General features: G+C 41.6%; 1 protein-coding gene across 1 annotated transcript in view; it reads left to right on the plus strand.

Annotated features, from left to right (window-relative positions):
• Positions 1-25,525, plus strand: part of adamtsl3 (ADAMTS-like 3) — a 220,548-nt gene that overhangs the window by 138,695 nt on the left and 56,328 nt on the right. The window contains exons 8-14 of the mRNA XM_053635527.1: positions 1,470-1,544; positions 12,850-13,013; positions 16,712-16,823; positions 18,990-19,128; positions 19,388-19,438; positions 20,082-20,286; positions 20,837-20,984. Of these exons, the coding sequence (XP_053491502.1) occupies positions 1,470-1,544; positions 12,850-13,013; positions 16,712-16,823; positions 18,990-19,128; positions 19,388-19,438; positions 20,082-20,286; positions 20,837-20,984 (894 nt within the window). The remainder of the gene's footprint in view (positions 1-1,469; positions 1,545-12,849; positions 13,014-16,711; positions 16,824-18,989; positions 19,129-19,387; positions 19,439-20,081; positions 20,287-20,836; positions 20,985-25,525) is intronic.

The raw sequence follows: 25,525 nt of genomic DNA on the forward strand, positions 1-25,525 counted from the left end.
GGGTTGTATTTTGAATGAGTCCTGGGATAAGCAATCTTTGATTATTGCAGTTGTTCTAAAATGTTCATGTCTACAAGATTGATTATTTACTCAAGAAAGGGTAAGACTTGGGCATAAGCTACTTGCTGCTGTGAATGGTTCCACATGGATTCCGACAGATTGTGAGTCAAATTGCAGAAGGTAAATAGCATCAGAATGCAGAAGTAAAGCATCAGGATGAATCAGGCAGGTGCAGATAGAATAGCTGTAGAACTGTGTCAGGATCAGGCATCAGGAATACACATACAGTTTAAAAGAGAGAGGGAACAGGTTATAAGGTATGCTCTAATCATAGAGTGGTTTCAAAGAGTGTACATTTTGAGAGAGTGCAGGCCAGAATTCCAGCAGGTCTAGCTATGGCTACATAACTATAACTGAGAGCCAAAAGGTAACACAGGCATGATAACACCCCAGGACATAAAGCATCTGGCCAGTCCACTATCACAAAAAAATGTCTGACTGAACAAATAGGTTTTGAACTTGTACTTAAAGATTGAGACTGTCTGAGTCCTGAACTGCATGCTGGTGCAGAGTGGCATGGTAGTTTTCTAATTCACTCACTGACTCCTTCACTAACTCAGTCACACATGCAGTAACTCAGTAACTCACTCATTGACACACTGAGTCATTCATTCACTAACTGACTTATTCACTCATTGATTCACTCACCGACTCACTCACCAACTGACTCATTCACTTATAAACTCACTCACTGAGTTAATCATTCAGTTACTGACTCACCAACGCATTAACTGACTCACTCATTCACTTCCTTCATCCACTGATTCACTTTTTCAGTTACTGACTCCCCAACTCACTCATTTACTCACTCATTCCCTTATTAAGTAACCTTCTGAGTCACTCATTCAGTTACTGACTCACCAACTCTCTCACCAACTCACTCTTTCACTCCTCATTCTCACACTCACTAACACTGTGACTCAATCACAAATGTACGCTTTCATACACTCACTAATTCATTGACTTAACAAATCACTTACTCATGTTTAGCATTTTGTAGATTCTCCACAAGGGGTAGCTTATTCAAATGGCTTTTGTGTGAGTCATTGTTGAAAGGGAGAAAACTGGCATGAACCAATTTTCTGAGCATATGTTTGAACACATTGCAAGTACATAAAGTAAATGGTCCAAAACCCAAGTACCTGCAGGTTAGATATAATTTCGCTGAGGGCTTTTATTGATATTGAAACTGTTCACTCAGTCAGAACAGCCTGACACATTCACCAAGCTACTTACATAGACATGTAATAATATTAGCAGTTGTTATACGATTGACATGACCCTCATTTTTCAGTCCACTTCAGTGAGACAAGCAGAAGGTGATATGTGACATTGCTGTTTACACAGTGTTCTTGTTTGGAAGAAAGCACTTTTATTGTTTTGACATTGTTTCTTTGCTCTTATTAAAGCCTTGAAGACGGTGGTTGAGGTTCCTCTAGGAAGCCGAGGTCTGAGACTCACAGCCAAGGGTCCTGACATCCTAAGTGAGTTCCTGTGTTCATATTCATTCACTACATCAGCAGTTTTGTTACACTAAATAGCTTAGAACTGTAATCTCCCTCTGTGATCTATCTCTAAGATGAAAGAATAATTATGAACCTGACCACTAATTACCGTTTAGAGCAATAATGTGCTTTAAGATAAAATTTACAGCCAATACCACAAATACAGCTAATCAGCCAAGATATGTCTTGTGTCTGAAGTTTGCTTCAGTAGTTTTTGACTGGAGCAGTGAGGCTAATGTAGTAAGGTACTGCGTGCACTGTGTGTAATCACACACGTACCTCAAAAAGACATCATCTGGTTCTGTAAAAGCATTTTTAAAATATATAAAAATCAAATATTGTCCTCTGAATCACTTCAAATTCTGCCTTCAGACTTTGGCCATACCATATTCTGATGTTTGTGTGACATGATACCTAGCTATGTGCGGATTAAAAAAGATAACTATTGTCTTGGCTGATTGACCAAATGTGGGGTTAGGGAAATTGTGAAAATTGGATGCTTGGTGTACTATCACTTTAAATAACTTATGGGAAACCAAGGGGAGACCAAATAAATAAAAAATATTTCCAATTGACACTACTCCTGCACTGGGTAGTGGTCTGGTGGTGCAAGGCTTCAATCCTGAGCTGGGGTTACCGTTTGTTTGTAGTTTTACTTGTTCCCAATACCCATACGCTCTCCAGTTTCCTTTCTGTTCCACTGTCCAGAAACGTGCTGGTAGGTGGATTGGCAACTCCTAGATGTAAATGAGTGTACAGTGTATATATGTATGTGGTGCCCTGCAGTGGACTGGTGTATCATTCAGGATGTATTCTCATTTCCTGCTTGGTGTTCCCTGGATACGCTCTGGATTCAATGTGAATAATGATTAATCCTATTTTTAGAGCCCCACACCTTGAACAATAATTTCAAGAGATGCAAACAGTACAGTAATACCTAAATTCTGATCACAAACCTTAGTAGGCTTCATTTGAATGGTAGGTTTCTTGGCTGCCTAAAGGGCTTCTAGAACCTTTGCTGATAGGGAAACTCTTTTGTGTGTGTGTGTGATTGTGAGTGTGGTTACATCTGACACATGCATACCACCCACATATCTTTGAATACTCATGTGCCTACACTCTTAGAAAAAAGTATTACTCTAGGCTTCTTTGGTTGGTTATTATTAAAGTTTTTTTTTCCAAAAGGGTTTAATGTAACACAAACTGGGAAAACCTTTTTTTTTTGGTGTGGTGAAAACTCTATGACTTTCAGAAACCAGAATTGCTCGACTGCTCACGGCACACCACATTAATCGCTTGCAATGTGGTGGTGACATTAGATGTGAAGTATAAATTCTATCAATAACTTGATATTAAAACGTCTGGGTTACGCATGTAACCCTGTTCCCTGAGAAGGGAACGAGACGTTGCGTTTAGCATATCACTATGGGAGTGCCTCTCACGCACAACCGGCATCTGAAGCTTGTGTAAAATCATGCCTATTTATAGGCCTGCCATGATCAGGTGACGTGGCAATTAAGCGTGTCGCGTGATATAAATATGGCACCTGTGAACCGCGCCATCAGCCTCAATTATCTGAAGCGAAGACGCAATTCACAGGCCTGCCCTGGTATGACAAAGCTACGCAAGCTTCTCACAAGCTTCAAAGCTTCTTGTTCCCTTCTCAGGGAACAGGGTTACATAAGTAACCCAGACATTCCCTTTCAAAGGGAACTTCGACGTTGCATTTAGCATAACACTATGGGAACGAGAATACCCACTCCTTCATACCAAGGGTACGGCCTGTTCAAAAAGACCCAAGCCCGAGGGTCACTGCAAAACACTCGAGCCCGGGGCGGAATGAATATCCAGGCTGTAATAATGAATGAATGTGTGTGGCGTAGACCACCCTGCAGCAGCACACACATCGTGTAAGGATACCCCTTTGGACAAAGCCTTCGCGGAGGTGACCGCCCTAGTGGAATGAGCCCTTATGCCCAGAGGCGTAGCGAGACCAAGCCTCATAAGCAATAGAGATTGCTTCCACTATCCAATTAGAGATGCGCTGCTTTGACACAGCATCACCTCTACTTTCTCCACCAAAGCAAACCAGCAGCTGCTCCAACTTACGCCACTGGCCGGAGCGGTGGACATAAGTACAGAGAGCCCTTACTGGACATAGCAGGTGCATTCTCTCTTGTTCTGGTGTGGGGAATGGAGGAGGGCAGAAAGCCTGCAACACCACATGGTGGGCAGCAGATGTAGGCACCTTAGGAATATAATCCGGTATAGGATACAGGAAGGCCTTGGCTAATCCAAGGGCAAAATCAAGGCAGGAAGGGGCAACAGAGAGAGCTTGTAGATCTCCTATTCGCTTGAGAGATGTCAGGGCCAGCAGAAGAGCTACCTTTAGAGTCAGAAGCTTCTCAGAGGCTGACTCTAAGGGCTCAAATGGGGCCCCTGACTGACCTTCCAGGACCACAGATAGGTCCCAGGACGGTCTGCGCGGCCTGCAGACCGGCCTCAGCCGCCTGACACCACGCATGAACCTTGAAGTTAGAGGATGTTGCCCCACAGAGGCTCCATCAACAGGGGCATGGCGAAATGGCGGCCACGTAAACCTTGATTGTAGAAGGAGCCCACCCCGCTGAGAAATGTTCTTGAAAGAACTCCAGGACTGTAGCTATTGCACAGTTCATTGGGTCTAGCTGATGTTCCACACACCACAAGACAAAAAGCTGGCACTTGAGTGCATACAATTTCCTTGTGGATGGTGCTCTAGCATTTAACATGGTCTCTGCAACCTCAGTTGTGAGACCAGAATCTATGAGCTGGTGCCTCTCAGGGGCCAGACCCACAGTTTCCATAGTTCTGGCCGAGGGTGATAAATCAGCTCTGTGACTTGAGACAGTAGATCCACTCTAAGGGCTCAAATGGGGCACCTGACAGACCTTCCAGGACCACAGAAAGGTCCCAGGAAAGTATGTGCAGCCGGCAGATGGGCCTCAGCCTCCTGACACCATGCATAAACCTCGAAGTTAGAGGATGTTGCCCCACAGAGGCATCAACAGGGGCGGGGCTAGCCGAAATGGCGGCCACGTAAACCCTGATTGTAGAAGGAGCCCACCCTGCTGAGAAATGTTCTTGTAAGAACTCCAGGACTGTAGCTATTGCACAGTTCACTGGGTCTACAGTTGATCCCTGTGGATGGGACTCTCCCAAGGAGTGTCATCTAGTAGGGATATTATCTCTGAGAACCATATTCGAGCTGGCCAATAAGGTGCTACTAGCAGCAGACATAGACTGTCTTGGTGAACTCTCACTAGGACTTGTGGGAGCAGAGCAATGGGGGAAAAGCGTACAGATGTGACCTCGGCCACATGTGCACCATGGCGTCCAGCCCTAATTGTGCGGGAGGAGTGAGGGCGAACTACAGTGGGCCCTGTGTTGTCTCCTCGGAGGCGAATAAATGCAGTCCTGCTTGGCCAAACCTCACCATATGGACTCCACCACTTGTGGATGGAGCCACCAATTCCTGGGCCTCAGCCCTTGCCTCAACAGGATGTCTGCCCCCATATTCCCAGAATGTACATTGCACTCACTGACAAACTTTCCTTCTGCCCAGAGAAGAATTAGTTGTGCCTGCCTGAACAGGAGGCACAGACATAAGCCTCCCTAGTGGTCAATATATGAGACCATCGGTGTGTTGTCTGTAAACACATGGTGACCTCTCAATTGAGGAAGAAGGAATTTCAGTGCTAGAAATATGGCCCACATTTCTAGACAATTTATATGCTGCTCCAGATGAGGGCCACACCAGAGGCCATGAGCTGGACAGCTGTCTAAGACTGCGCTCCAGCCCATGAGGGAGGTGTCTGTCATTACCGTCTTGCACTAAGGAGATACCCCTAGAGTGTGACCCAAGGCTAGAAACCGGGGACACTCAAATTCTCAGAGCACGTAGGCATCGCCGCGTGACACTGATTATTCTGAGGTTTCGTCCTTGGGATTCTGAGGTTTCGTCCTTGGGATGTTGGTCCTTGGACGAAACCCCCAACTTCTCAGCCACCACTGAACGGTCTCCTGTGCAATAGGCCCATAAGCACCAATAGTCTCCCAAGATCCAGCTTTGTCTTGCTCAGTGTTGATAGGATTGACCCTACGTATGTTGGGGATAGAAATACCCTGTATGGCCATACAGACTTCATATAAATCCATAATGAACTTTTTCACACTATCTATTGTTACCCAGATGAGGATGGGTTCCCTTCTGAGTTGGGTTCCTCTCAAGGTTTCTTCCTCTTAAAACATCTTAGGGAGTTTTTCCTTGCCACCGTCGCCACTCAGTGGCTTGCTCAGTTGGGATAAATTCACACCTTTAATATCTGTATACCATGTTGATATTTCTGTAAAGCTGCTTTGAGACAATGTCTATTGTAAAAAGCGCTATACAAATAAAATTGAATTGAATTGAATTGAATTGAATTGAAATACCCTCATCGTAGTAGAATCCTTATAACCCCTAGAAATGTTGTCCAATGCACTGGGGAAAGCATACTTTTCTGAGGTTCAACCTGAGCCCCAAGCACTTCATGTGGGCGAGAACAACATCTCAATGTTGAACCGCCAGTTCCCTGGATCGTGTTATAATTAACCAGTCGTCCAGGTAGTTTAATACACAGATGCCCTGGAGTCACAATGGAGCCACAGTGACATCCATGCACTTTGTGAACATGCGAGGGGATAAAGCTAGCGATGTGGAAATATGCACCTTTTAGATCTATCGTCACAAACCAGTCCTCAAACTGAATCTGTGGAACGGTAAGTTTGGGCGTCAGCATCTTGAACTTGTATGTCCGAGGAGTACAGTTCAGATGATGCAGATCTAAAATTGGCTGCATACTCCTATTTTTTGCGGACCAGGAAATAACGGCTGTAAAAACCTCCCTCCCTCAGTGAATGGGGTACATGTTCTATGCCCCTTTGTCCAAGAGGGATCTTACTTCCTGCGCTAATGTCGGGCTCTGGTCTGTGCTGACTTCTGTGGTGAGCACACTTCTGAATCGGGGGGTCAAGCTATAAACTGGACCCAGTAACCCTTTTCTACGGTAGACAGAACCCATGGAGACACATTTGGCAGTAGTTTCCACGTTGCCAGATGGTCTTTTAGTGACGTTAACTATTCCACAATCTACTGGACGGAAAGCATCAGATTTTCGTTGCCCTGTGACAGCTCGCTGACCAGAGAACACTGAAAACTTGGGACCGCCTTGGCTAGGGGAGGCCCTACAGTAGCACTGGGGGCTAACTGCCCTAACAACCTCAAGTCCCCTGATACATCCCTCCACAGCCCCTCAGGACCGCTCTTCTTTGCCTGCTTGGCCTTTATGACCATTCTCAGATCAGGCCTAGTAGCAGGTCATGACTGTGGCCGCCCGGTTCCCCTGGCTGACTGCGGGGGTTGGCGGGCTGCCATACTCATCTTCTGGGTCTACCTCGCACTAGTGCTGGTGAGCTCAAGACAACAGGGAAGGAACTGGCTGAATGCCGCCATAAGTCGAGATCACTCAGCAGGTCTGCTTGGTAGGCCTGCAACACTGTCATTGTCTGCAGTGACCCACAAGCAAGACTACTACCGCATAGGCCTTGCCCACAAATGCCACGGTGGCCTTACACGGTGGCTTGGATGGCAAAGCCGCCCCTCTAATTACGTGCCGTCGATGGAGAGAGAAAAGATAGCGAGGAAATGAAGCATCTTTTTGTTTCTTTACACAAACAACCGACATGGAGTCTTTTGCTGAAGATAATAAAGGCTGATGGCGCGGTTCACAGGTACCATATTTATATCACGTGGCACGCTTAATTGCCACGTCACCTGATCATGGCAGGCCTATAAATAGGCATGATTTTACACAAGCTTCAGATGCTGGTCGCCCACGAGAGGTGCTCCCCTAGTGTTATGCTGAACGCAACGTCGAAGTTCCTTTTGAAAGGGAACTACTGTATGCACGTTGAGGGATGCATTATATTATGAAGTCTTGAAGGCATAATAGGAATGATGAGGGACAAACCATTACACACACACACACACACAAAGACAGTTAGGCAGCTGCATTTGTGAGGTAAGTGTTTCAAATATTGGATTCTTGTCGTGTTTCCTCCAAACACCAAACATGGTAAACGGAGAAGTTGTAACTTTTTTGTTGAAACAAACACTAAAATGATAGTTTTCTCATCTGTCATTATGTGTAATTTGTACTTTGATTGGACTTTTAGTTTATCAACTTTTAGTTTCACTTCCAAAGGCATTTTGGGGAAATGAGGTCAATAAATAATCCACCTCATTTATATTCATTACACCGGTGACTATTTCACACGCACCTTCTCAATCAGTGCTGGCTGTTATGTTGGTGTCAGTGAAGCAGGCTGAAAAAGATCAGCTCAAATGGAGATCAGATCTAGGGGGCGTTTCACACTGTAATCCCCTGAAACGATGATCACTGATGGTTTGCAATGAATCAATGGAGCGGTCTGAGCTGGAAAGAAATCAGCCTCAGTCTTGCTTCTTTATATGGCTCTGTGTATTTTTCTTATCACCACTGTGTTATTGTGCCTGTTTCCACAAAGGTGCAAACTAATCCACCTTATCAGCAAATAATCTGATGTAGTTGCCAAAAGTAAAACCTTATATTGATATCTTATATTGTTGCCTGATAAGAATGTACTATGTACACAAGAACAGGGAAATGGGAAGACATTTTACGTTGAAATGCTGGAATTTTAAGCAGCATGTGTGTTCACTATTATTGTTTTATGCAGTTGCAGCTGTGATTGTTTTAAATCTGACTGCATACTACACAACTTTCAAAATCTCAGCATCACTGACCCTTTCACACTACTACAATCCACTATGTAGTATTTCTTATTATAAGATTACAACAAACCAAATATAAGATTATTAAACCTATTTCAAGCCATTTGTACTCATTTCAAGCTTGAAATAGTCTTGTTCTATTGGTAGATAATTTTGCTCATTTATTTCTAATAGAAGCAAAATTACAGTATCTGCCAATCGAATAAGAAAACTACAAGCTTGAAATGAGTAATAATGTCCATAAATAGGTTTAATTAACTTATATTGGTTTATTGTAGTCTTATAATAAGAAATGCTAGATACATTTGACTGTATTCAAGATCTTTCCCCTTGCTAAGATGAGTTTTGTAGTGTTGTGATCTATTGTTTTGTGGCTGTACGGATGTGCACACTACACAATTTTTCACCTGGAGAGACCTGCCTAATCCCCAAATCCTGCTTTCTCATGAAAATAAACATGGGCGCTGTCTGTCATATGACTTTGTGATCTTTCTGTACAGAAACAAGAACAAATATAGTTGCTAGAAGCAATTATGGGGCCAAGCACTACAGAGGCAGAGAGAGGATATAAGCAAGCATGATTTTAGCATGGTCATGATTTTATGATCAATCGCTCAGAAGTTATAAGCAAAAATAAAACTTTTTTCATAGCTCATCAACACTAGATGGCACTGATCCAAACTGTGCAGGTACCTTCAAGTCATGGTGACTATTACATATCCTAAGTTTGGTCTGAATACTCTAAAGTGTTATGGAGATATAGCCTCATATCCATTTTGGTGTGCACATCATCAACATTTGTTTTTATTGTTATTCAAGATCAGTTTGACAAATCAAGTTGAATTCCATAACTTTTTTGGCATGATCTGAAGATGATCTAATTCGATTTTCGTGAAAATCGGAGAAACACTCTAGGAGGAATTAAAAAAAGTAGATTTTCAAAATTGTGCAGGTAGCCTCAAGTCATAATGGCTATGACTTATACCAGGGGTTCCCAAACTTTTCCAGGGCAAGGCCCCCCAAATATCATTAACATTTGACCGAGGCCCCCCTTTTGCAAGATGTCTTTAAAACACATTAAAAATACAGACTTCTGAATATATCCCCCTTTTTTATAAATAATTTCATCTTACGTCTTTACATTATATTACATTAGGAATTGATTGTGCGTGTATGTGTGTGTGTGTGTGTGTGTGTGTGTGTGTGTGTGTGTGTGTGTGTGGTTGTCTGAGAGTGAGAAAGAGAAAACATACTAGTGGGAGGGATGGGCTTGGTGGCTCCGACCAAATTGTTGAGGCCCCCGGACGCCCCCTGGCGACCCCCACTTTGAAAACCACTGACATATACTAAGTTTGGTCTGAATACGCTAAAGAGTTCATCAGATTTGTTTGCGCGTTGTTCGAGAGCGGTTTGGTCTATCAGAAAGCTTTTAATAATCTTTTGCCAGCATGGTCTCAAGATGATCTGAGCCAATTTTGGTGCAAATTGGTTAGAAAAAGTAGGTTTTTCAAATTTTTATGATGGAAAATGATGTCATAGGGTGCAATCAAATCGCAATCTTGAGCCAAGCAATCGGAGTAAAAAAAATAATTTTGTTTATAGGCTGTTTGGTTCAAAAGTTATTAGCATAAATGTATTTTGAGCAAAATTTGAGCAGTTGGTGCCACTAGAGGGTTTGAGATGGAAACTCCAAACTTGCTATGGTTAATATTGAGACTGTCCTTTATCTGTGTGCCAAATTTCATAACTCTCTCACAAGCAGTTCTATGGGCTGCCATAGACTCAAGCAGAAGAAGAAGAATAATAAGAGGAAAACTAACAGATACAATAGGTGCCTCGCACCTGTAGTGCTTGGCCTCTAAATACATAGATGAATAAATGGGTTCAGGGATCTACTGCAGATGAACTTGATTTCATCTCAGACTCTCACTGGCTGTTTCTAAAGCATGCTTGGAAATATCAGAGCCTCTGTGATAAATTGCTGCACATTACATGAGTGGTCACCATGGAGCGAGTTGTCGCTGCACTCGGGAGTGTAGTTGCTGAGCCCCAAAGTTAGTCAGTGACTGAGAAATTGGGGCTCTAATCATTTAATGTGCACTAAAGGTATCCTGTAGCCTGCTCAGCATCCCCACTATATCCTTGCACAAGAATATATTGTGTGTACTATACACACATAGTCACAGAGATACAAATACACACACACACACACACACACACACACACACACACACACGCACACATCCACCTCCACCTGCAAACCCCTCCATTTTCCTCATCTGAAATGAATACAATGTGTAAGATTTTGGAAAGCTGCCATGCTGTGTTTTCACAGATCATTTACCAGGAGACTCACAATGTGGATCTGGAAATGTCCACTGGAGACAAAAAGGTAGAAACTGGAAAGAGACAACACATACACTGCCAACGGTACAGTGCGCAGCAGTCAAGTTCATGAACTCCAGAGAAACTAAATATTATCAGAAGCAAGTTAGAGACGGATAATCAGATTTCCTGTGGATGGGGCTACAGTTACTGTTACCATGCTGAGAGATTTCCATTAGCAATGGATTTAATGGAAAGCTTGTTTTGGGAAAAGCTTAATGCACCAAGCGTGTGAGCGTGTGTGTGACCCTGTCTGCTGCTGTATGGAGAGTTTGAGTGTGTATGACAATAAACGTCCCTTTACTGAGTGCATAGAACCCTAAACTCTGAGTGTGAGCAACCACAAATAAAGGCAAAACCATTAGCTAATGGAAATGGAAACCATGTTTTGGGAAAGGCCGGACACACCGAACCACAAACACACAGAGTAATATATTATTAGGAAAACACACACAAGATGAACAACAGGAGAGATTTACTGCTTCAATGACAAGTACCTGAATATGATTAAGACATGATTTGAAACTTTCTTGCTCTTAATTGTTTGTGGGAACGTTCTAACCAAAGCGCTCAGCCTTTTATTGTCCAAATTGATTTACACAAACAAACCTCTTGCTTGATGATTTTTTTCTCTATGATGTGGGAACAGATTGAAAACAGCTCTGTCAGAGAGCAGCCAAACATGTTCATCTCGTTATTCCAGCAGCACCTGCTAGCAACGAGTTCAAAGGCAACTGGTCTTGGGTTATAAGTCATGCTAAACTTTACAAATTGTGTTTTTATGATTAGATCATTTCACAGGAAAGCAAACCAGTCAAACTGTAAGAGTTTTGCTTTTTTCTCATTGAAAAACATGAGTAAGTGTTGAACAGGCAAGTGTTATTGCATCATAAAATATAAGAGCCTATAAGATTCAATATGTGAATGAGCTACACTGATGAAAAAAAAAACACATCCAACAATAGAAGTGAATGTAGCTTAGTTTAAAACCGGGTTAAAGACTACCTTTTGTGCTTCATGTTCATTGAAACTCCCATGTTCCAGGATAACAGCTGTAGCATGTATATGCCCAAATCTGAGTGTGTAACTTATTGGACCTCAATTGTCTTCTGACATTTGGTCTGGAGCCACCACATTAAGTAATATAGTTTTTTTTATGGTTTTCAAAATAATGTTGGGTGCAATTTCTAAGATTAAATTTTGGGTAGTAAGAATGAAAAATGTAATCTTAGAAATTGCTTAAAGAAATCCATAAAAAAAATAAAATAAAGTGCAACATAAAATGCACCATAAGAGGTGAAAATGAATTCTAATTCCCAGGGTTTTTTTTCTGATTTATGACAAAAAATACAGCTGTTCAACTGTTTCAATCTTGGTATGTGGAGGTTACTACCAATAATGCATTAATAATGTATGATAATACTTCATATATGTCTTTAGTTTCAGTGAGAGCATATTCTTAGTCCTATTTTTTTCAAAATTCAATTTTACTGTATTTAATTTATTTTTATTTTATCCTAATAAATTAATCCTGATAACTGGAAACCTTTCAACATAATTAAACAGCATTTACACACTAAGTCTGGTTTAGTCTGTGGAGTATACTTTTTTTTTTTTTTTTTGCCAAGGGTGTGTGGTTAGTGGTGATATCAGATATGAGGGCTAAAATCTTAAATCTAGATGCTAAATGCATTTGATTTCAGGAAATTCCAAAATAATCCATTTATTATATAAAATAAATATTATATAAAAAATATTTAGTAGCAGCAAATAATCTGGTGTGGAATGCAAAAATGAAATTTTATCTCTGAAAGACCCTTAGCTTTGCTTAATCATTGACTGTAAGAGACTGCCCTCATCCTTTACTATTGCCTTTTGTCACACTCTTTTATTTATGTTACTGTTGTCTCATGTTTTTTTGTGTTACCCTCATATGTTTGCACAGCTCAGGTTCAAATTAAGAACAAAGAGTATACACAGTATAGTTCATTTTACATCCCAAGATTTCACCTTGCCTTGACTAATCATGGTTTGTCTCTGTGTTAGTGGTTGAAGCTCACAGTCTAAGCGACAGGAGAGAAGAACTGGTGTTGAGTTCTCCAGGCTCATACATGCTGGCCAACAGCACTGTGGATTATCAGAGGGGAAGAGAAGCTGACAGACAGATTCTGCGCTGCCATGGGCCACTCACTGCAGACTTCACCATCAAGGTGGGCAGAAAAACAAGGGGGACATCTGTGTTGGGTTGTTTGTATTATCTTGGACTGCCTTTAGGAAATATCTTTGAGCTTTAAAATTTGACTGATTAAGCAATATCACATGAGCAAGAGTGCAGTTATACTGATTATCTGAATCACAGCCATGCCGATATTCAGTATAACCGCAAGATTGTGGGTGTGATATTGCTTTTATACAACAGTTATATAAAAAATAAATTAGTATCCAGTAAGTGACAATTCGGACAAAACATGATAAATATTTTTTTATTTTTGCTCTGCTAGTGGAAATAGGTGCTTCTGGTAAAATTGGCTTCCCTTCTTTCTTTTCAACTTCATCCGAAGAGCTTGCATATTTTAAGCCAAAAGTTATATTCCTGAAAATCATTTGCCATGTCTGCTGATGATGTCACTACTGTAGTAACGGTTTCGAGTTAATGGAATTTTACATGGCGAGCACAGGGACAAATCAAATTAATGGACCAGAACTATATTACAACTATATGTTGTATAAGCGTGTGTATATATATATATATATATATATATATATATATATATATATATATATATATATATATATATATATATATATATATACATTTGGTTTCCATTGGTTGAAGAGAAAACTATACCAGTTACTAAATCTGGTAACTAATTTATGGAAATTCTGCCTTATTTTCTTCAAACAATAAGAATGTTTCATAAAATCATGACTTTTGGCCACGGTTTGATTGATTCTGTATGATTTACCTAAACTTCGCTCTTCTGCTGCTTCTATAGCATTTGAACAGAACCTTTTGAGAATTTTATTGTACAAATTTGCAGGCTTTTATTGTATTGTTTAATCATATTGTGAACAGTATTTGCCTTCTCTCACCACCTTGACTTGCAGTTTTAATCGAGTTTCAGTTTCAGACTCTTCAAGGAGTCTTTGACATCCAGACACAGTGGCTATTGAGAACAAATAACACATGCAAAAACAGTACCGTGACTTTGTAAATTACTGTCAACATGCTCGCTAACTGTGCTAATTGCACACCTACATTTTTGCCTGTTAAATCATGGTCAGTGTATTTACTGTGGCAGGACTCTTCACAGCTACTGTTCTTGATTAAAAATAGCCTCAGTGGTTCTATAAACATTGCAGACTTTATATCATGGCTATGTATTCTCAAAGGAATCAGGAAAGAGCTCTCGTTAATATCTCTAGAACAAAGGGCTGGTGTGGGTGCAGGTTTTCAATCCAACCAAGCAGAAACCACACCTCAGTCTATTGAAAGCCAAGATCAACTGATTAAACAGGTGGAATCAGGTGTGGCTCCTGCTTGATTGGAATGAAAACCCGCACCCACACTGGCTCTTTGCGGATCAGATTTGACACCCCTGCTCTAGAATTTCTTAGATGGCGATGGAAAGGAAAAGGGACACTTTGGCTTCAATCTGCTGCCACTCTGATGTTTCTTCTTAGCCACAGACCTCAGTGTGTGCTCTTATATTTAATCCAAGATGAACGGAAACCAGATTCTTTCAGATAACAACCCACAGAGCTTTGGAGGCTAAGTTCCTTGTGTGTTGACAACATTGGCCGTTTCTCTATATGCATTCTTATGCGATCTTGCGTCCTTGTGAAGCTGTTCTACGTCACCATCTACTGCCGAAGTTCAATTCCAATACTCAAGAACACAAGTACTGGGGACGCATGAAATTATCCAGATGTATTCTTGATATTGAGGATGCATCAGCTGCAGACCTGAGCGCACCAAACCCACTTGAAGTCCCAGAAGTCACTGTGGCAAAACAATAGCGGATGAAGGAAACCTGACCCATACCTGTAGTTTTAACATCTTTTTAATGACAGTAATCTAAATAAAACAAAATCTGCATCTAAAAAGAATGATATTGATATATGATTTAGATTGAGATATATACAGTATGAGTTTGGTGAAAAGTCAAATTTATCCCTCAGAAGTAGTTTAATTAAACTACGCTAGCTTCCATCCTGAGGTAACGGTAAACGGTAGTTTTTAATTAACGTGAGGTCTGCAAACAGAGAGCTTACTACATGAAACACACTTAATTAACTTTTGGTTAATCAGCTGTTTAACAGTAAATCTATTAATCAGCTGAAAGATATTACTTAGGGAGCAGTGAAGAGACGATGGTCCTGTCCCACTACTAGAAATGTGCTGGGATGGTCCACTGCACAACCGGCAGCTCAAAGTACACCTCGTTTCTCACAAAGATGCATTCCATGTCCTGTAAGTATAGGGTTAGGGCTAGAGAAACCAGAGCAGAGTCTGACCGTTTTCGTTTCTCACGTTCCTTTTTACTGATATAGCATATCTGTATTTTAAACAGAATTTTCATTGCCTTGATGCGGTCTGAAAGTTTTAAGACTTGCCTGTCAATCAGAAGACACTCACTGTAATGCCCTAACCAAGACTTGTTTTAACACTTCTGAACATAAGGCTCTTATTAGATGTGGTATGACCTGCTGACAGGTGGGTTAGGAGCCAAAAGGTGTAAAAGTGTGTCTATCAATCTATACTGATCTCAAGGGTGGACAATTCATAAAATGCTTATCCTGATGCCCAATTAACAATTGCTAAAAATCAGCAAACTAATGGAATTTAACTCAAGTATAACAAGTTAATTATGGGTGTTAAAACAGGCTATGGAAAATCAGTTACTTTATGTAGCCTAGTCTTTATCCTCTGGTGATTAATCATCGTGTTTTCACCATCAACAAACAAGCACAAAATCACTGACTAACATTTTGTCTGTGGGCCAAAATGGTATTCTCTCATCGCACATAAAGGGCCTTTATTTTCACTTGTTGAAGTGATTAACTGCAATGTGACTGTGTGTTGTGCTAACATTAGAGTTATATAACTGTTGTTGCACTGCTCAGTTTTGTCACTGTTTCCACATCCTTAGTATTATTGATTCTGGAAAGATTGTCTAGCATCTGTTCAGGTTAATTATTTTATGGCTAGTAAAAATAATTCCTCCCAACAGTCAGACTGTGTCCTCAGTTTGAGTGTATAGGGGAGCAGGTGGTGGGATTTGGAAAAGAGTAGTGAGCAATAACCTTTTTTTTTGCACCACTGAGAAATATATGAACCAGTTGGGGCATGCTCCATCAAATTAGACATTTTCTTTCATAAAAGTCAGTATAGAATGTAATGTCTTTAATTATTTATTTTTTTAATCAGGTTGTTGGGCAAGTGGGGGAAAAATTTAAGCATGGCAATGCCCCTGTGCACAAAGTGAGCTCCATAAAGACATGGTTTACCAAAGGTGTGGAAGAACTCAAGTGCACTACACAGAACCCTCACATCAAATGGTATTAAAATAAATAAATAAAAAAACATTACATGGGAAGTGCATAGGGCTGTGGTGGTCGGGTGTCCACATACATTTGGCCGTATAGTGTATTTGAATTTCTCTAATTCAGACAGTAGAGAAGCAGCAATGCTGTAAACACAATGTGGAATTTCATACTGCTGACAGGATGAATAGTTTGCTTGGGTTAAAATATTCTCTGTGTGAGTTTTTGCTCATGATCTTTTGCTAGCTCATATTAAAATGCTCAACTCAGTGTTTTTAATTTTCAGAAAGAAGCTGCTAACTACTGTGTGTGTTGGGAGAAATGTATGATGTCCATCTCCCCCCCCCCCCTTTTTTTTCAGGTGAAGTATGTGGCTCCTAAAGACACAGTGGTCATGTTCATGTTTTACCAGCCCATCCGCTATCAGTGGAGAGAGACAGACTTCTTCCCCTGCTCTGTAAAGTGTGGAGGAGGTAAAACACTAATCCGGGCACCTGGGTCAAACAAATTATGTATCATAGTTTTTTATTCACAGTTGCTCAGCATATAAGCAGGCTCTGTAGGCTGCTGATGTAACAGTCACTTTTCTCATCCAATAAGCAGAGAAAGAAAAACTCGCATCCCTATTGACTTTCAAACATGAACACTCTTTAGTAGATATGTTTGTATACACACAACACACTCCAATTGGCGTATATATACAGCATGTCGATGCTGTGGCGCATGCTACAGTTTTCCGAATCCTGCCATCTACTTCACTTTGCATTCATACCAAGGACATGATCTGGCTGTTGGTAGGAACTGTTTTTACTAGCCATATTAACTGAACAAATGCTGGGCAATATTAGGAATTCCCGAATTAGGAGTAAAAAAGTATGTGGAAACTGTGAATAAACTGTGCAAAAATACAGTACAATGCATCTCAAAAGTTGTTATATACTGTATCTCTACTGCTAGTGCAACATGCAGTCACCTCACATGTAAGCACTTCATCCAGGGGAAATAAAGACACCATCCAGGCTCAAAAAACATCTTTATGTGCAATGGGAGAATGTGACTAGAGACTATGGCTACAAGTGGCCTCTTAAAATTTTGATACATTTTCTATATTTTTACTTTTACTATTATTTCTTAGTACTTTTTCCACCCCTAGACAGGAATAATAAAAGCACCAGCACCAACCAACAACTTTGCACCAGAATCACTAAACATATCACAGTTATTTCAATATAAACATTAATATGTTTCATGGTGGACTTTTGAAGATGCAACAATTAATACCCAGGGAAAGTATTCTGTATTTGAACTTGTGCTTATGGAGCAATTGCATCTAGACCAACCCCTTCAAAATAAATCTTGACTTAAATATTGGATTATAGAAAATACAGACTGATAAAGCACATTTTGTAGGTGAAACATGCTATTTAAATGCAAGTGCATAAAAGTGAGAAACAAAACATTTTATATTGGTTTAGATACAGCACATCAGGTTTTTTTTCACAGTGGCCTACAAGTCTCAACACTGGAATCTGCAGTAAGTATGCAGTATTAGTGTGCATGTGGAGATCATTCTCCGGTGAAGCATGAAGGACAGTGAGAGGTGAAAACACTGTGGCTGCTAAAGTTTTGATAAATCATACAATGATGAATTTAATATGATCATATTTATATATTTAATATTGCCTTGCCATTATTTCTGTGTAATTACATTGCCTAAAACACAGGTTCTCAACGCTGGTCCTAGGTACTCCAGTAGGCTACCTTGCACCATACCAAAAAAAAATTCCTGGTACCTTAATGAGACGTTTAAACAAACATTTTTCAAGCAGTCATATACACTTTCATAAATAAAAGAACCAAACCGTCTCTGGCAGGGTACCATCAAGGGCACATCGTTTGTGGTTAGGGGTTAGCACGTTTGCCTCACACCACTGGGGTTGGGGGTTCAAATACTGCCTCCACCGTCCATGCGCAGAGCTTGCATGTTCTCCCTGTGCTTTGGGGATTTCCTCTAGGTACTCCGGTTTCCTCCTCCTGTCCAAAGACGTGTTGTAGGTTGATTGGCATTTCCAAATGATTCATAGTGTGTGAATGGGTGTGAGATTGTGCCATGCAATGGGTTGGCACCCCGTCCAGGGTGTTCCCTGAGTTCCCTGGGATAGGCTTAAGGTTCACTTGCGACCTTGTGTATGGTAAGCGGTATGGAAAATGGACGAATGGAAAAATAATAATAATAATGGTAATAATCACGACAATAATAACAACAACAATAATAATAATAATAATAATATGGTGCATAATTGTACCTTAATGGCCACTGATGCACTTTTAAAGCTTAATTTTAAAACCTAACATACACCACATGCACTTGCCCAAGTAAAAGATGCATATTAAAGGGACAAAAGCCCTTGATTTTACCACCTCAGTGATAAGAAAAAGTTCAGATTGGTAACTTTATTTCTGAACAATTAATTATACTATCTCTAAGCAAATATATTTTTGTGTAACATAACTGTTATTATTTGCTTTCCTAATAATCTTGTTTTTTTTTATTTGTGAGATCTGTATTCGTTTCCTATTTTAGGTTCTTATGCAGATCAGGATCTCCAATTCAGTACTAATACAGTATACCGTTTCAGGCTACCAGCTAAATTCGGCTGACTGTGTGGACATCCGCTACAACAGAACTGTCGCCGATCATAACTGTCACAGCTATACGGAGAACACTAAACCCAAACCCAAGCTGAAGGAGTGCAACATGGAGCCCTGTCTCGAAAGGCTGGTTCATACACACACACACACACACACACACACACACACACACACACACACACACCCCAAACCACCAAAAGCATGCCAAAACCAACAAACTTTGTAATGATTGTAATATTTTACTTTATAAGGTAACACACTGATCGTGTGTTTGACACTGACTTATGTGAACTAATAAACTTAAGAGGCCTCATGAGTCACATTGTGTGAAGTATGCACTTTTTGTTTAGAGGATGGACATTATAAAAGCCTGTTTTCTCTACAGTGATGGCTTCAAAGAGGTCATGCCTTACGATCACTTCCAGCCTCTTCCACGGTAAGTAAAGTCCCCACACTGGTCCAGTTTTATCTATGTATTCATTCAGTAGATGTTCTTATTCAAAGGGAGCTCGAACTTTGTTCACAGGACCAACAATGGCACTGGTAGCCCAATCTGGGACTGTTCTATGTGTAAAACTGATGGTTCAAAGCCAGTAGGTTTGGCATGGTTCCAGCACCAAATTTCTTCTGTGTAAACCATAAACTCTACACTTAGTTATAATTATTTACATGACTTTCATGGATATAAGATGAGAACAATGATGGAGATTTTGAAAATAACTGCTGAAAGAATGAGTTAAATAAACAAATCAACCCTAAATCAATATATATCAGTGCATCAGTGGAAGAATCAGATAAGCAAGGTTATTTCCAGAAATCTTAATGTTAATCAACAAGGTGATTGGTTCTTTTTACTGGAGGGGTTTGTGTTGCTCAGTACTACTGCTACAGTATGTTGAGCATTACATGCTGCCCCATTATAGTGTGTCTATACATGCTTAAGTGTGTGCATAAGAAAAAAAAAAGCAATAAAACATATTATTACTATATTGTTGTTGTTGTGACGATGACGATGGTGATGATGATGATCAGAAGATGTGTGTCTTAATTTATGTTTCTGTGTATTCGTGAGCACCTAGGTGGGAGCAGAACCCCTGGACATCATGTTCGGTATCGTGTGGAGGCGGAAGTCAGGAGCGCAGTGTGGTGTGTGTGGAGGAGGACATGCAGGGCAAGATTGTTCAGGTTGAGGAATGGAAATGCACACACTCCCCACGGCCTGTCTTCAAACAGAGCTGCAACAATTTTGAGTGCCCAAAATGGTTGGCAATGGAATGGTCTCAGGTATACATTGTTCTCACACACTGTTCTGCATTTTATCCATTTGTCCATGCATCCATTTGTCCATGTTCATTTACCATCTGTGCTTGTACAATTGTTCATATAATAATAATAATAATAATGATGATAATAATAATAATAATAATAATAATAGTTGTTCCTATTAAATAATAGTTGTTGCCATTATTATCATTAATCCATCTATCTATCCACCAATCTGCCCATCCATTCATCTTTCCATTCATTCTCCATTCATTTATTCTTCTATTCTTTCATGTATCCATCTGTCCATTTACCCAACTCACCATTCCACGTTCCAGCCACCTGTACATCCATCCCTCTGTCTATCTGACCATCCATCCAACCACAGATCCACTCCTCCAACTGTCCATCCATCCATTCATTGACAAACTGTGCATAGCAATCAGTTACTATATATATGTACACAGTGCACCTGTGTGGTCTATCTATCTATCTCTGTGCTCTGTGATGTTAGAAATTAGATACAGTGTCAAGCATGTCAAGCAATTATCTTTTGTGCATGTTTTTCCAGTGTACAGTAACCTGTGGCCGGGGTTTGCGGTACCGTGTGGTTGTGTGCGTGGATCACCAAGGAGAGCACACAGGGGGCTGCACCTCTGAACTCAAACCCCACATCAAAGAGGAGTGCTTAGTGCCAATCGCATGTCACAAACCCAGAGGTAGGAAACATACACAATAAGTGACAGTGAGAAATCACCAAGGGTGCCATTACTCATTATAGATGATATATTTTATTACTGTCATACCCTAATTCTCCTGTATCTTTTGGGTTTGCAAATTTGCCTTTGTGAGTATAGATCAGTACTTTTTTTTTATGTTTTACAAGCTTTTGTGTATCACACTAGACTCACACTAGAAGAAAGTTTAGGACCCATATACAGGAAGACACAATCCAAACTCCAAAACAGTAGCAGCAGGCAATGTCAAAACACAATCAGGCATCAAACAGAAACAGAGGATATTCCCAAGAGGAGTCAAAAGCACAGATGGAGGGACTACATGCATACAAGGCTATCAGCGATTCAAAATATTATATTCAACTAAAGAATTGGCAAGACTTTGCAATAAGATGAAATTATGATGAAAACTATGAGCTTATATATGAGCATGAAATGGGGAAGTGAACAGGAAATTGAGGTCAAATGTTGATCTAGAATGAGAGTGCTAGAGAGGTAATGTCCTGAAATGGTGTTGCAGTTTGGTTGTTATACTGTACATATTATACCTAGCAACTTGATGAATGAAATGTGTTGCTGAAGAGGTGTGATATTGAGTGATAAGAGATGCAAAGGGGGCAAGAAATACCTGAACACGGAATTATTGCTTAATGTGTAAAGATGGAGAGAGGGAGGGGAGGATTAAACAGAAAAGTGGGAGAGGATTTCAGAAGTATAAAGAATGATGGGAGGTTAATTACTGTCAGAGGTGTGATATTAATTTTCAGATTAAAATAATTCGATATTTTCATTTACAGTTTGTGAAAATGATCACTAAGGCCTACGCTGTGTTAATACTGGCACACAATATCACACTATACTTATAAATAATTTGTAATATGCTCAGTAAGTGGAACACAGATGGAAATTTGGAAATCTTTTAGCCTGTTTGGTAAGAAAGCCATACGGACATTTATTACAGTCATGCAGACGTTCACTACAGCTGTCAAAGTGGAATATCTCAATCTAATTGCGGCTAATAAAAATAATCCAGATTTTTATTTTATGTAATAAAAGATTTAACAAGTTATCATATTTAGAGTCAGATATTCCACCTACATACAGTAGGCATGACCACATTCATAAGTCTAGTTTTCTGGTTTTACTCACAAAGCTTTAACCCTGAAACTCCAAACCTATTTTTCAATGTCTTAAAGAAGATTTTTCATTATACTTTTTTGAATTATGAAATATACATAGCTAGAAGTGTTTTACACCATTTAACCAAAGTGAACTAACTTTCTTAATAACATCATCTAAATAATCATTGTGTATTCTGGATCCTATTCCAACCTGACTAGTAAAGACAAATAATAATTAAGAGATTGAGAGAGCGCAAGAGTGAACATTACAGCATTTAAATATTGAGTAAATCCTGTTGACTTCATAAGAAGCTGTGCAGTTAATTAAACAATCAGTTTTCAAACAATCAACTTCACAGCTTTTGTAACCACAGATTTTTACAGATCCATGTCCAAGGTCTGTGTGAGGTCTGGTAAAGTTAATAGATTTTCTGCAATTGTTTCCCCATATATAATGTGTAATATAATATTATATTATATTATATTATATATATATATATATATATATATATATATATATACACACACACACACACACACACACGAGTGCTCATTGACCAAAACATGAATCAGGTGCAGGTGGTCATGTGACATGTAGTGCAGTGGCTGATGGGAAGTGGAGTCCAGAGCTTCCTGATACGTGACAGAACCCTCCCCCAAGGGCGCTACTCCCGGAGCGCCCAAAATTATACGTCCTCCATCTGGTGGTCCTGGCCCCCTGGAGAAAATGTCCCCCGCAAAACCAGGAGGCCGGGCGGCTACTACAATGGCACAGGGGGGCTGAGATATTTCCTCGGCAGAGCATGAAAGCGGCACGACATCCCCAGCTGAACTGGAAGGCCGAGAGAAGTCCCCCGTGCGGCCAGGGAGAGGAGCGTGGGTCTCCTCGAAGCAGAAGGGGGAAACGCTAGTTGCCATGGAGCAGGCGGGCTGAGCGACGACCTCAGCTGAACGGGGAGGCAGAGCGACGACCTCGGCGGAGCAGGGAAACAGAGCACTGTACTCGGCGGAACAGGGAAACAGAGCACTGTACTCGGCGGAGCAGGGAAGCAGGGCGACGTCCTCGTCGGCGCCTGAAAGCGGAACAACGTCCCCAGCTGAACTGGAAGGCAGAGCGAAGTCCCCTGTAAGGCCAGGGAGAGGAGCGTGGGTCTCCGTGCGGCCAGGGAGAGGAGCGTGGGTCTCCTCGAAGCAGAAGAGGAGAAGGCTATCTGCCATGGAGCAGGGAGGCTGAGCGACGTCCGCAGCTGAACGGGGAGGCTGAGCGACGTCCGCAGCTGAACGGGGAGGCTGAGCGACGTCCGCAGCTGAACGGGGAGGCTGAGCGACGTCCGCAGCTGAACGGGGAGGCTGAGCGACGTCCGCAGCTGAACGGGGAGGCTGAGCGACGTCCGCAGCTGAACGGGGAGGCTGAGCGACGTCCGCAGCTGAACGGGGAGGCTGAGCGACGTCCGCAGCTGAACGGGGAGGCTGAGCGACGTCCGCAGCTGAACGGGGAGGCTGAGCGACGTCCGCAGCTGAACGGGGAGGCTGAGTGACGTCCGCAGCTGAACGGGGAGGCGGGACAGCCTCCTCGGCTGTGCAGGGCAGCGGGACAGCCTCCTCAGCCTGTCCCTCTGAGGTCGCCATGTTGACCTCAGGTGAGAGCTCCACAGCTGAGACCTCCCCGTAGGCCTCAGGCTGGAGCTCTGCTGTCCTCATTGCCCCCCCCAAAAAAATTTCTGGGCCAGCCTTCACCTCTGGACTGCGCAGCAAGGTGTGCCTCCCCTGCAGTGGAAAGCCCCAGATGCTCAGGTTACTTTGCTGGCTGTGTTGCAAGGCGGACTGTGGCGTGAGCGGAGCTTGGCGGTGCGTGTCGGCGGACTGTGGCGTGAGCAGAGCTTGGCGGTGCGTGTCGGCGGACTGTGGCGTGAGCGGAGCTTGGCGGTGCGTGTCGGCGGACTGTGGCGTGAGCGGAGCTTGGCGGTGCGTGTCGGCGGACTGGGGCGTGAGCGGAGCTTGGCGGTGCGTGTCGGCGGACTGGGGCGTGAGCGGAGCTTGGCTGGGCGTGAGCGGCATTTGGTCATTTGGGTCAGTAGGCCTGAACGCGAACTCAGGGACGCGAGACTTGATTTGGACCTCAGGGACGCGAGGCTTGGCTGGGACCTTAGGGACTTGAGACTTGACTGGGACTCGGACATCAAAGCCTGGTGCTAGTGCCTCCCCGCTGACCCTTTGCTGGAGCTCAGCAGGTGAGCCCACCTCGTGGGGCTCAGGTTCAAGCTCTGAGGTCACCCTGTCGGTCCCGGGCTAGGTCTCTGTACTGAACACAAACTCCCCCTTGTACCTGGACTCCTCCTGTTGGCGTGGCATGGCGTAGTCCTGCATGAACATAGGCGGTAAGTTGAAGCCCAGGTAATTCCTGGCGTCCTGCTGCTTTTGTAGCGCAGCTTGCGACTGTTGGCGCAACGTGGCAAAGTACTCCACTAATATTGGTGGCATTCTGACGCCCCAGTTATCCATCTTGGCAATCTGCTGCGCCTGATTGTTGGTCTTTCGTTCTGTCACAATTCGGAGTTGAGCCAGAAGCAGGTGCAGATAAAGACATTTATTTAACCAAACATACTATGAAACAAATACACTAAGACAACTTGGAAAACCACTACGGCAATAAACAAAACACAGAGACATGAACAACAGGAGTCTAAGACAACAAAAGACAGTGAATCAGTGCAGACAATGGCTATATATACACATGAGTGCTCATTAACCAAAACGTGAATCAGGTGCAGGTGGTCATGTGACATGTAGTGCAGTGGCTGATGGGAAGTGGAGTCCAGAGCTTCCTGATACGTGACACAGTGACTCTGATTCAATAAGGATAATTAAAAGGATAAATAATAATAATAATAATAATAATACTAATAATAATAATAATACCATAAGAAATATTAATGTAAGTGATTGGTTAAGGTCACATGTAAAGTTTAAAAAGCAAAACCCACAAAAAACACCAGAAACGATTTCACATACATATTCATATTCTTCTCTGATCCCCTTTTGGTGCAATTTTGTACAAAAATTTTATGCACCTGATCTGCCTTCGTCCATCTGAGAAACATTGCATGAGTTAGACCATATATCCTTTTATGTGATGTTAAGACATTGGCACATGCTTTTGTTTTGATTTCTGTAAAAAGATTGCTTTTTGTGAACTGGAGAGAGAACATGTTTTCTAACTTATTGTGAACTCTGTGGATTTGGTGTCACATTCTTCCTGTCTCCCTCATCATTATTTTGTCTACTGTTTTAATTAACCCTCTCAGTCACACTTTATTTTACATGGCCCTTATTGCAGTGCAAGAAAGGCTACTTAAAGTTTACCAGTTAGGTAATAATAAATGAATTGTGAAATTACTTCAA

The sequence above is a fragment of the Ictalurus furcatus genome, chromosome 10 (genome assembly GCF_023375685.1).
Source record: "Ictalurus furcatus strain D&B chromosome 10, Billie_1.0, whole genome shotgun sequence".
Classification (NCBI taxonomy): Eukaryota; Metazoa; Chordata; class Actinopteri; order Siluriformes; family Ictaluridae; genus Ictalurus; species Ictalurus furcatus.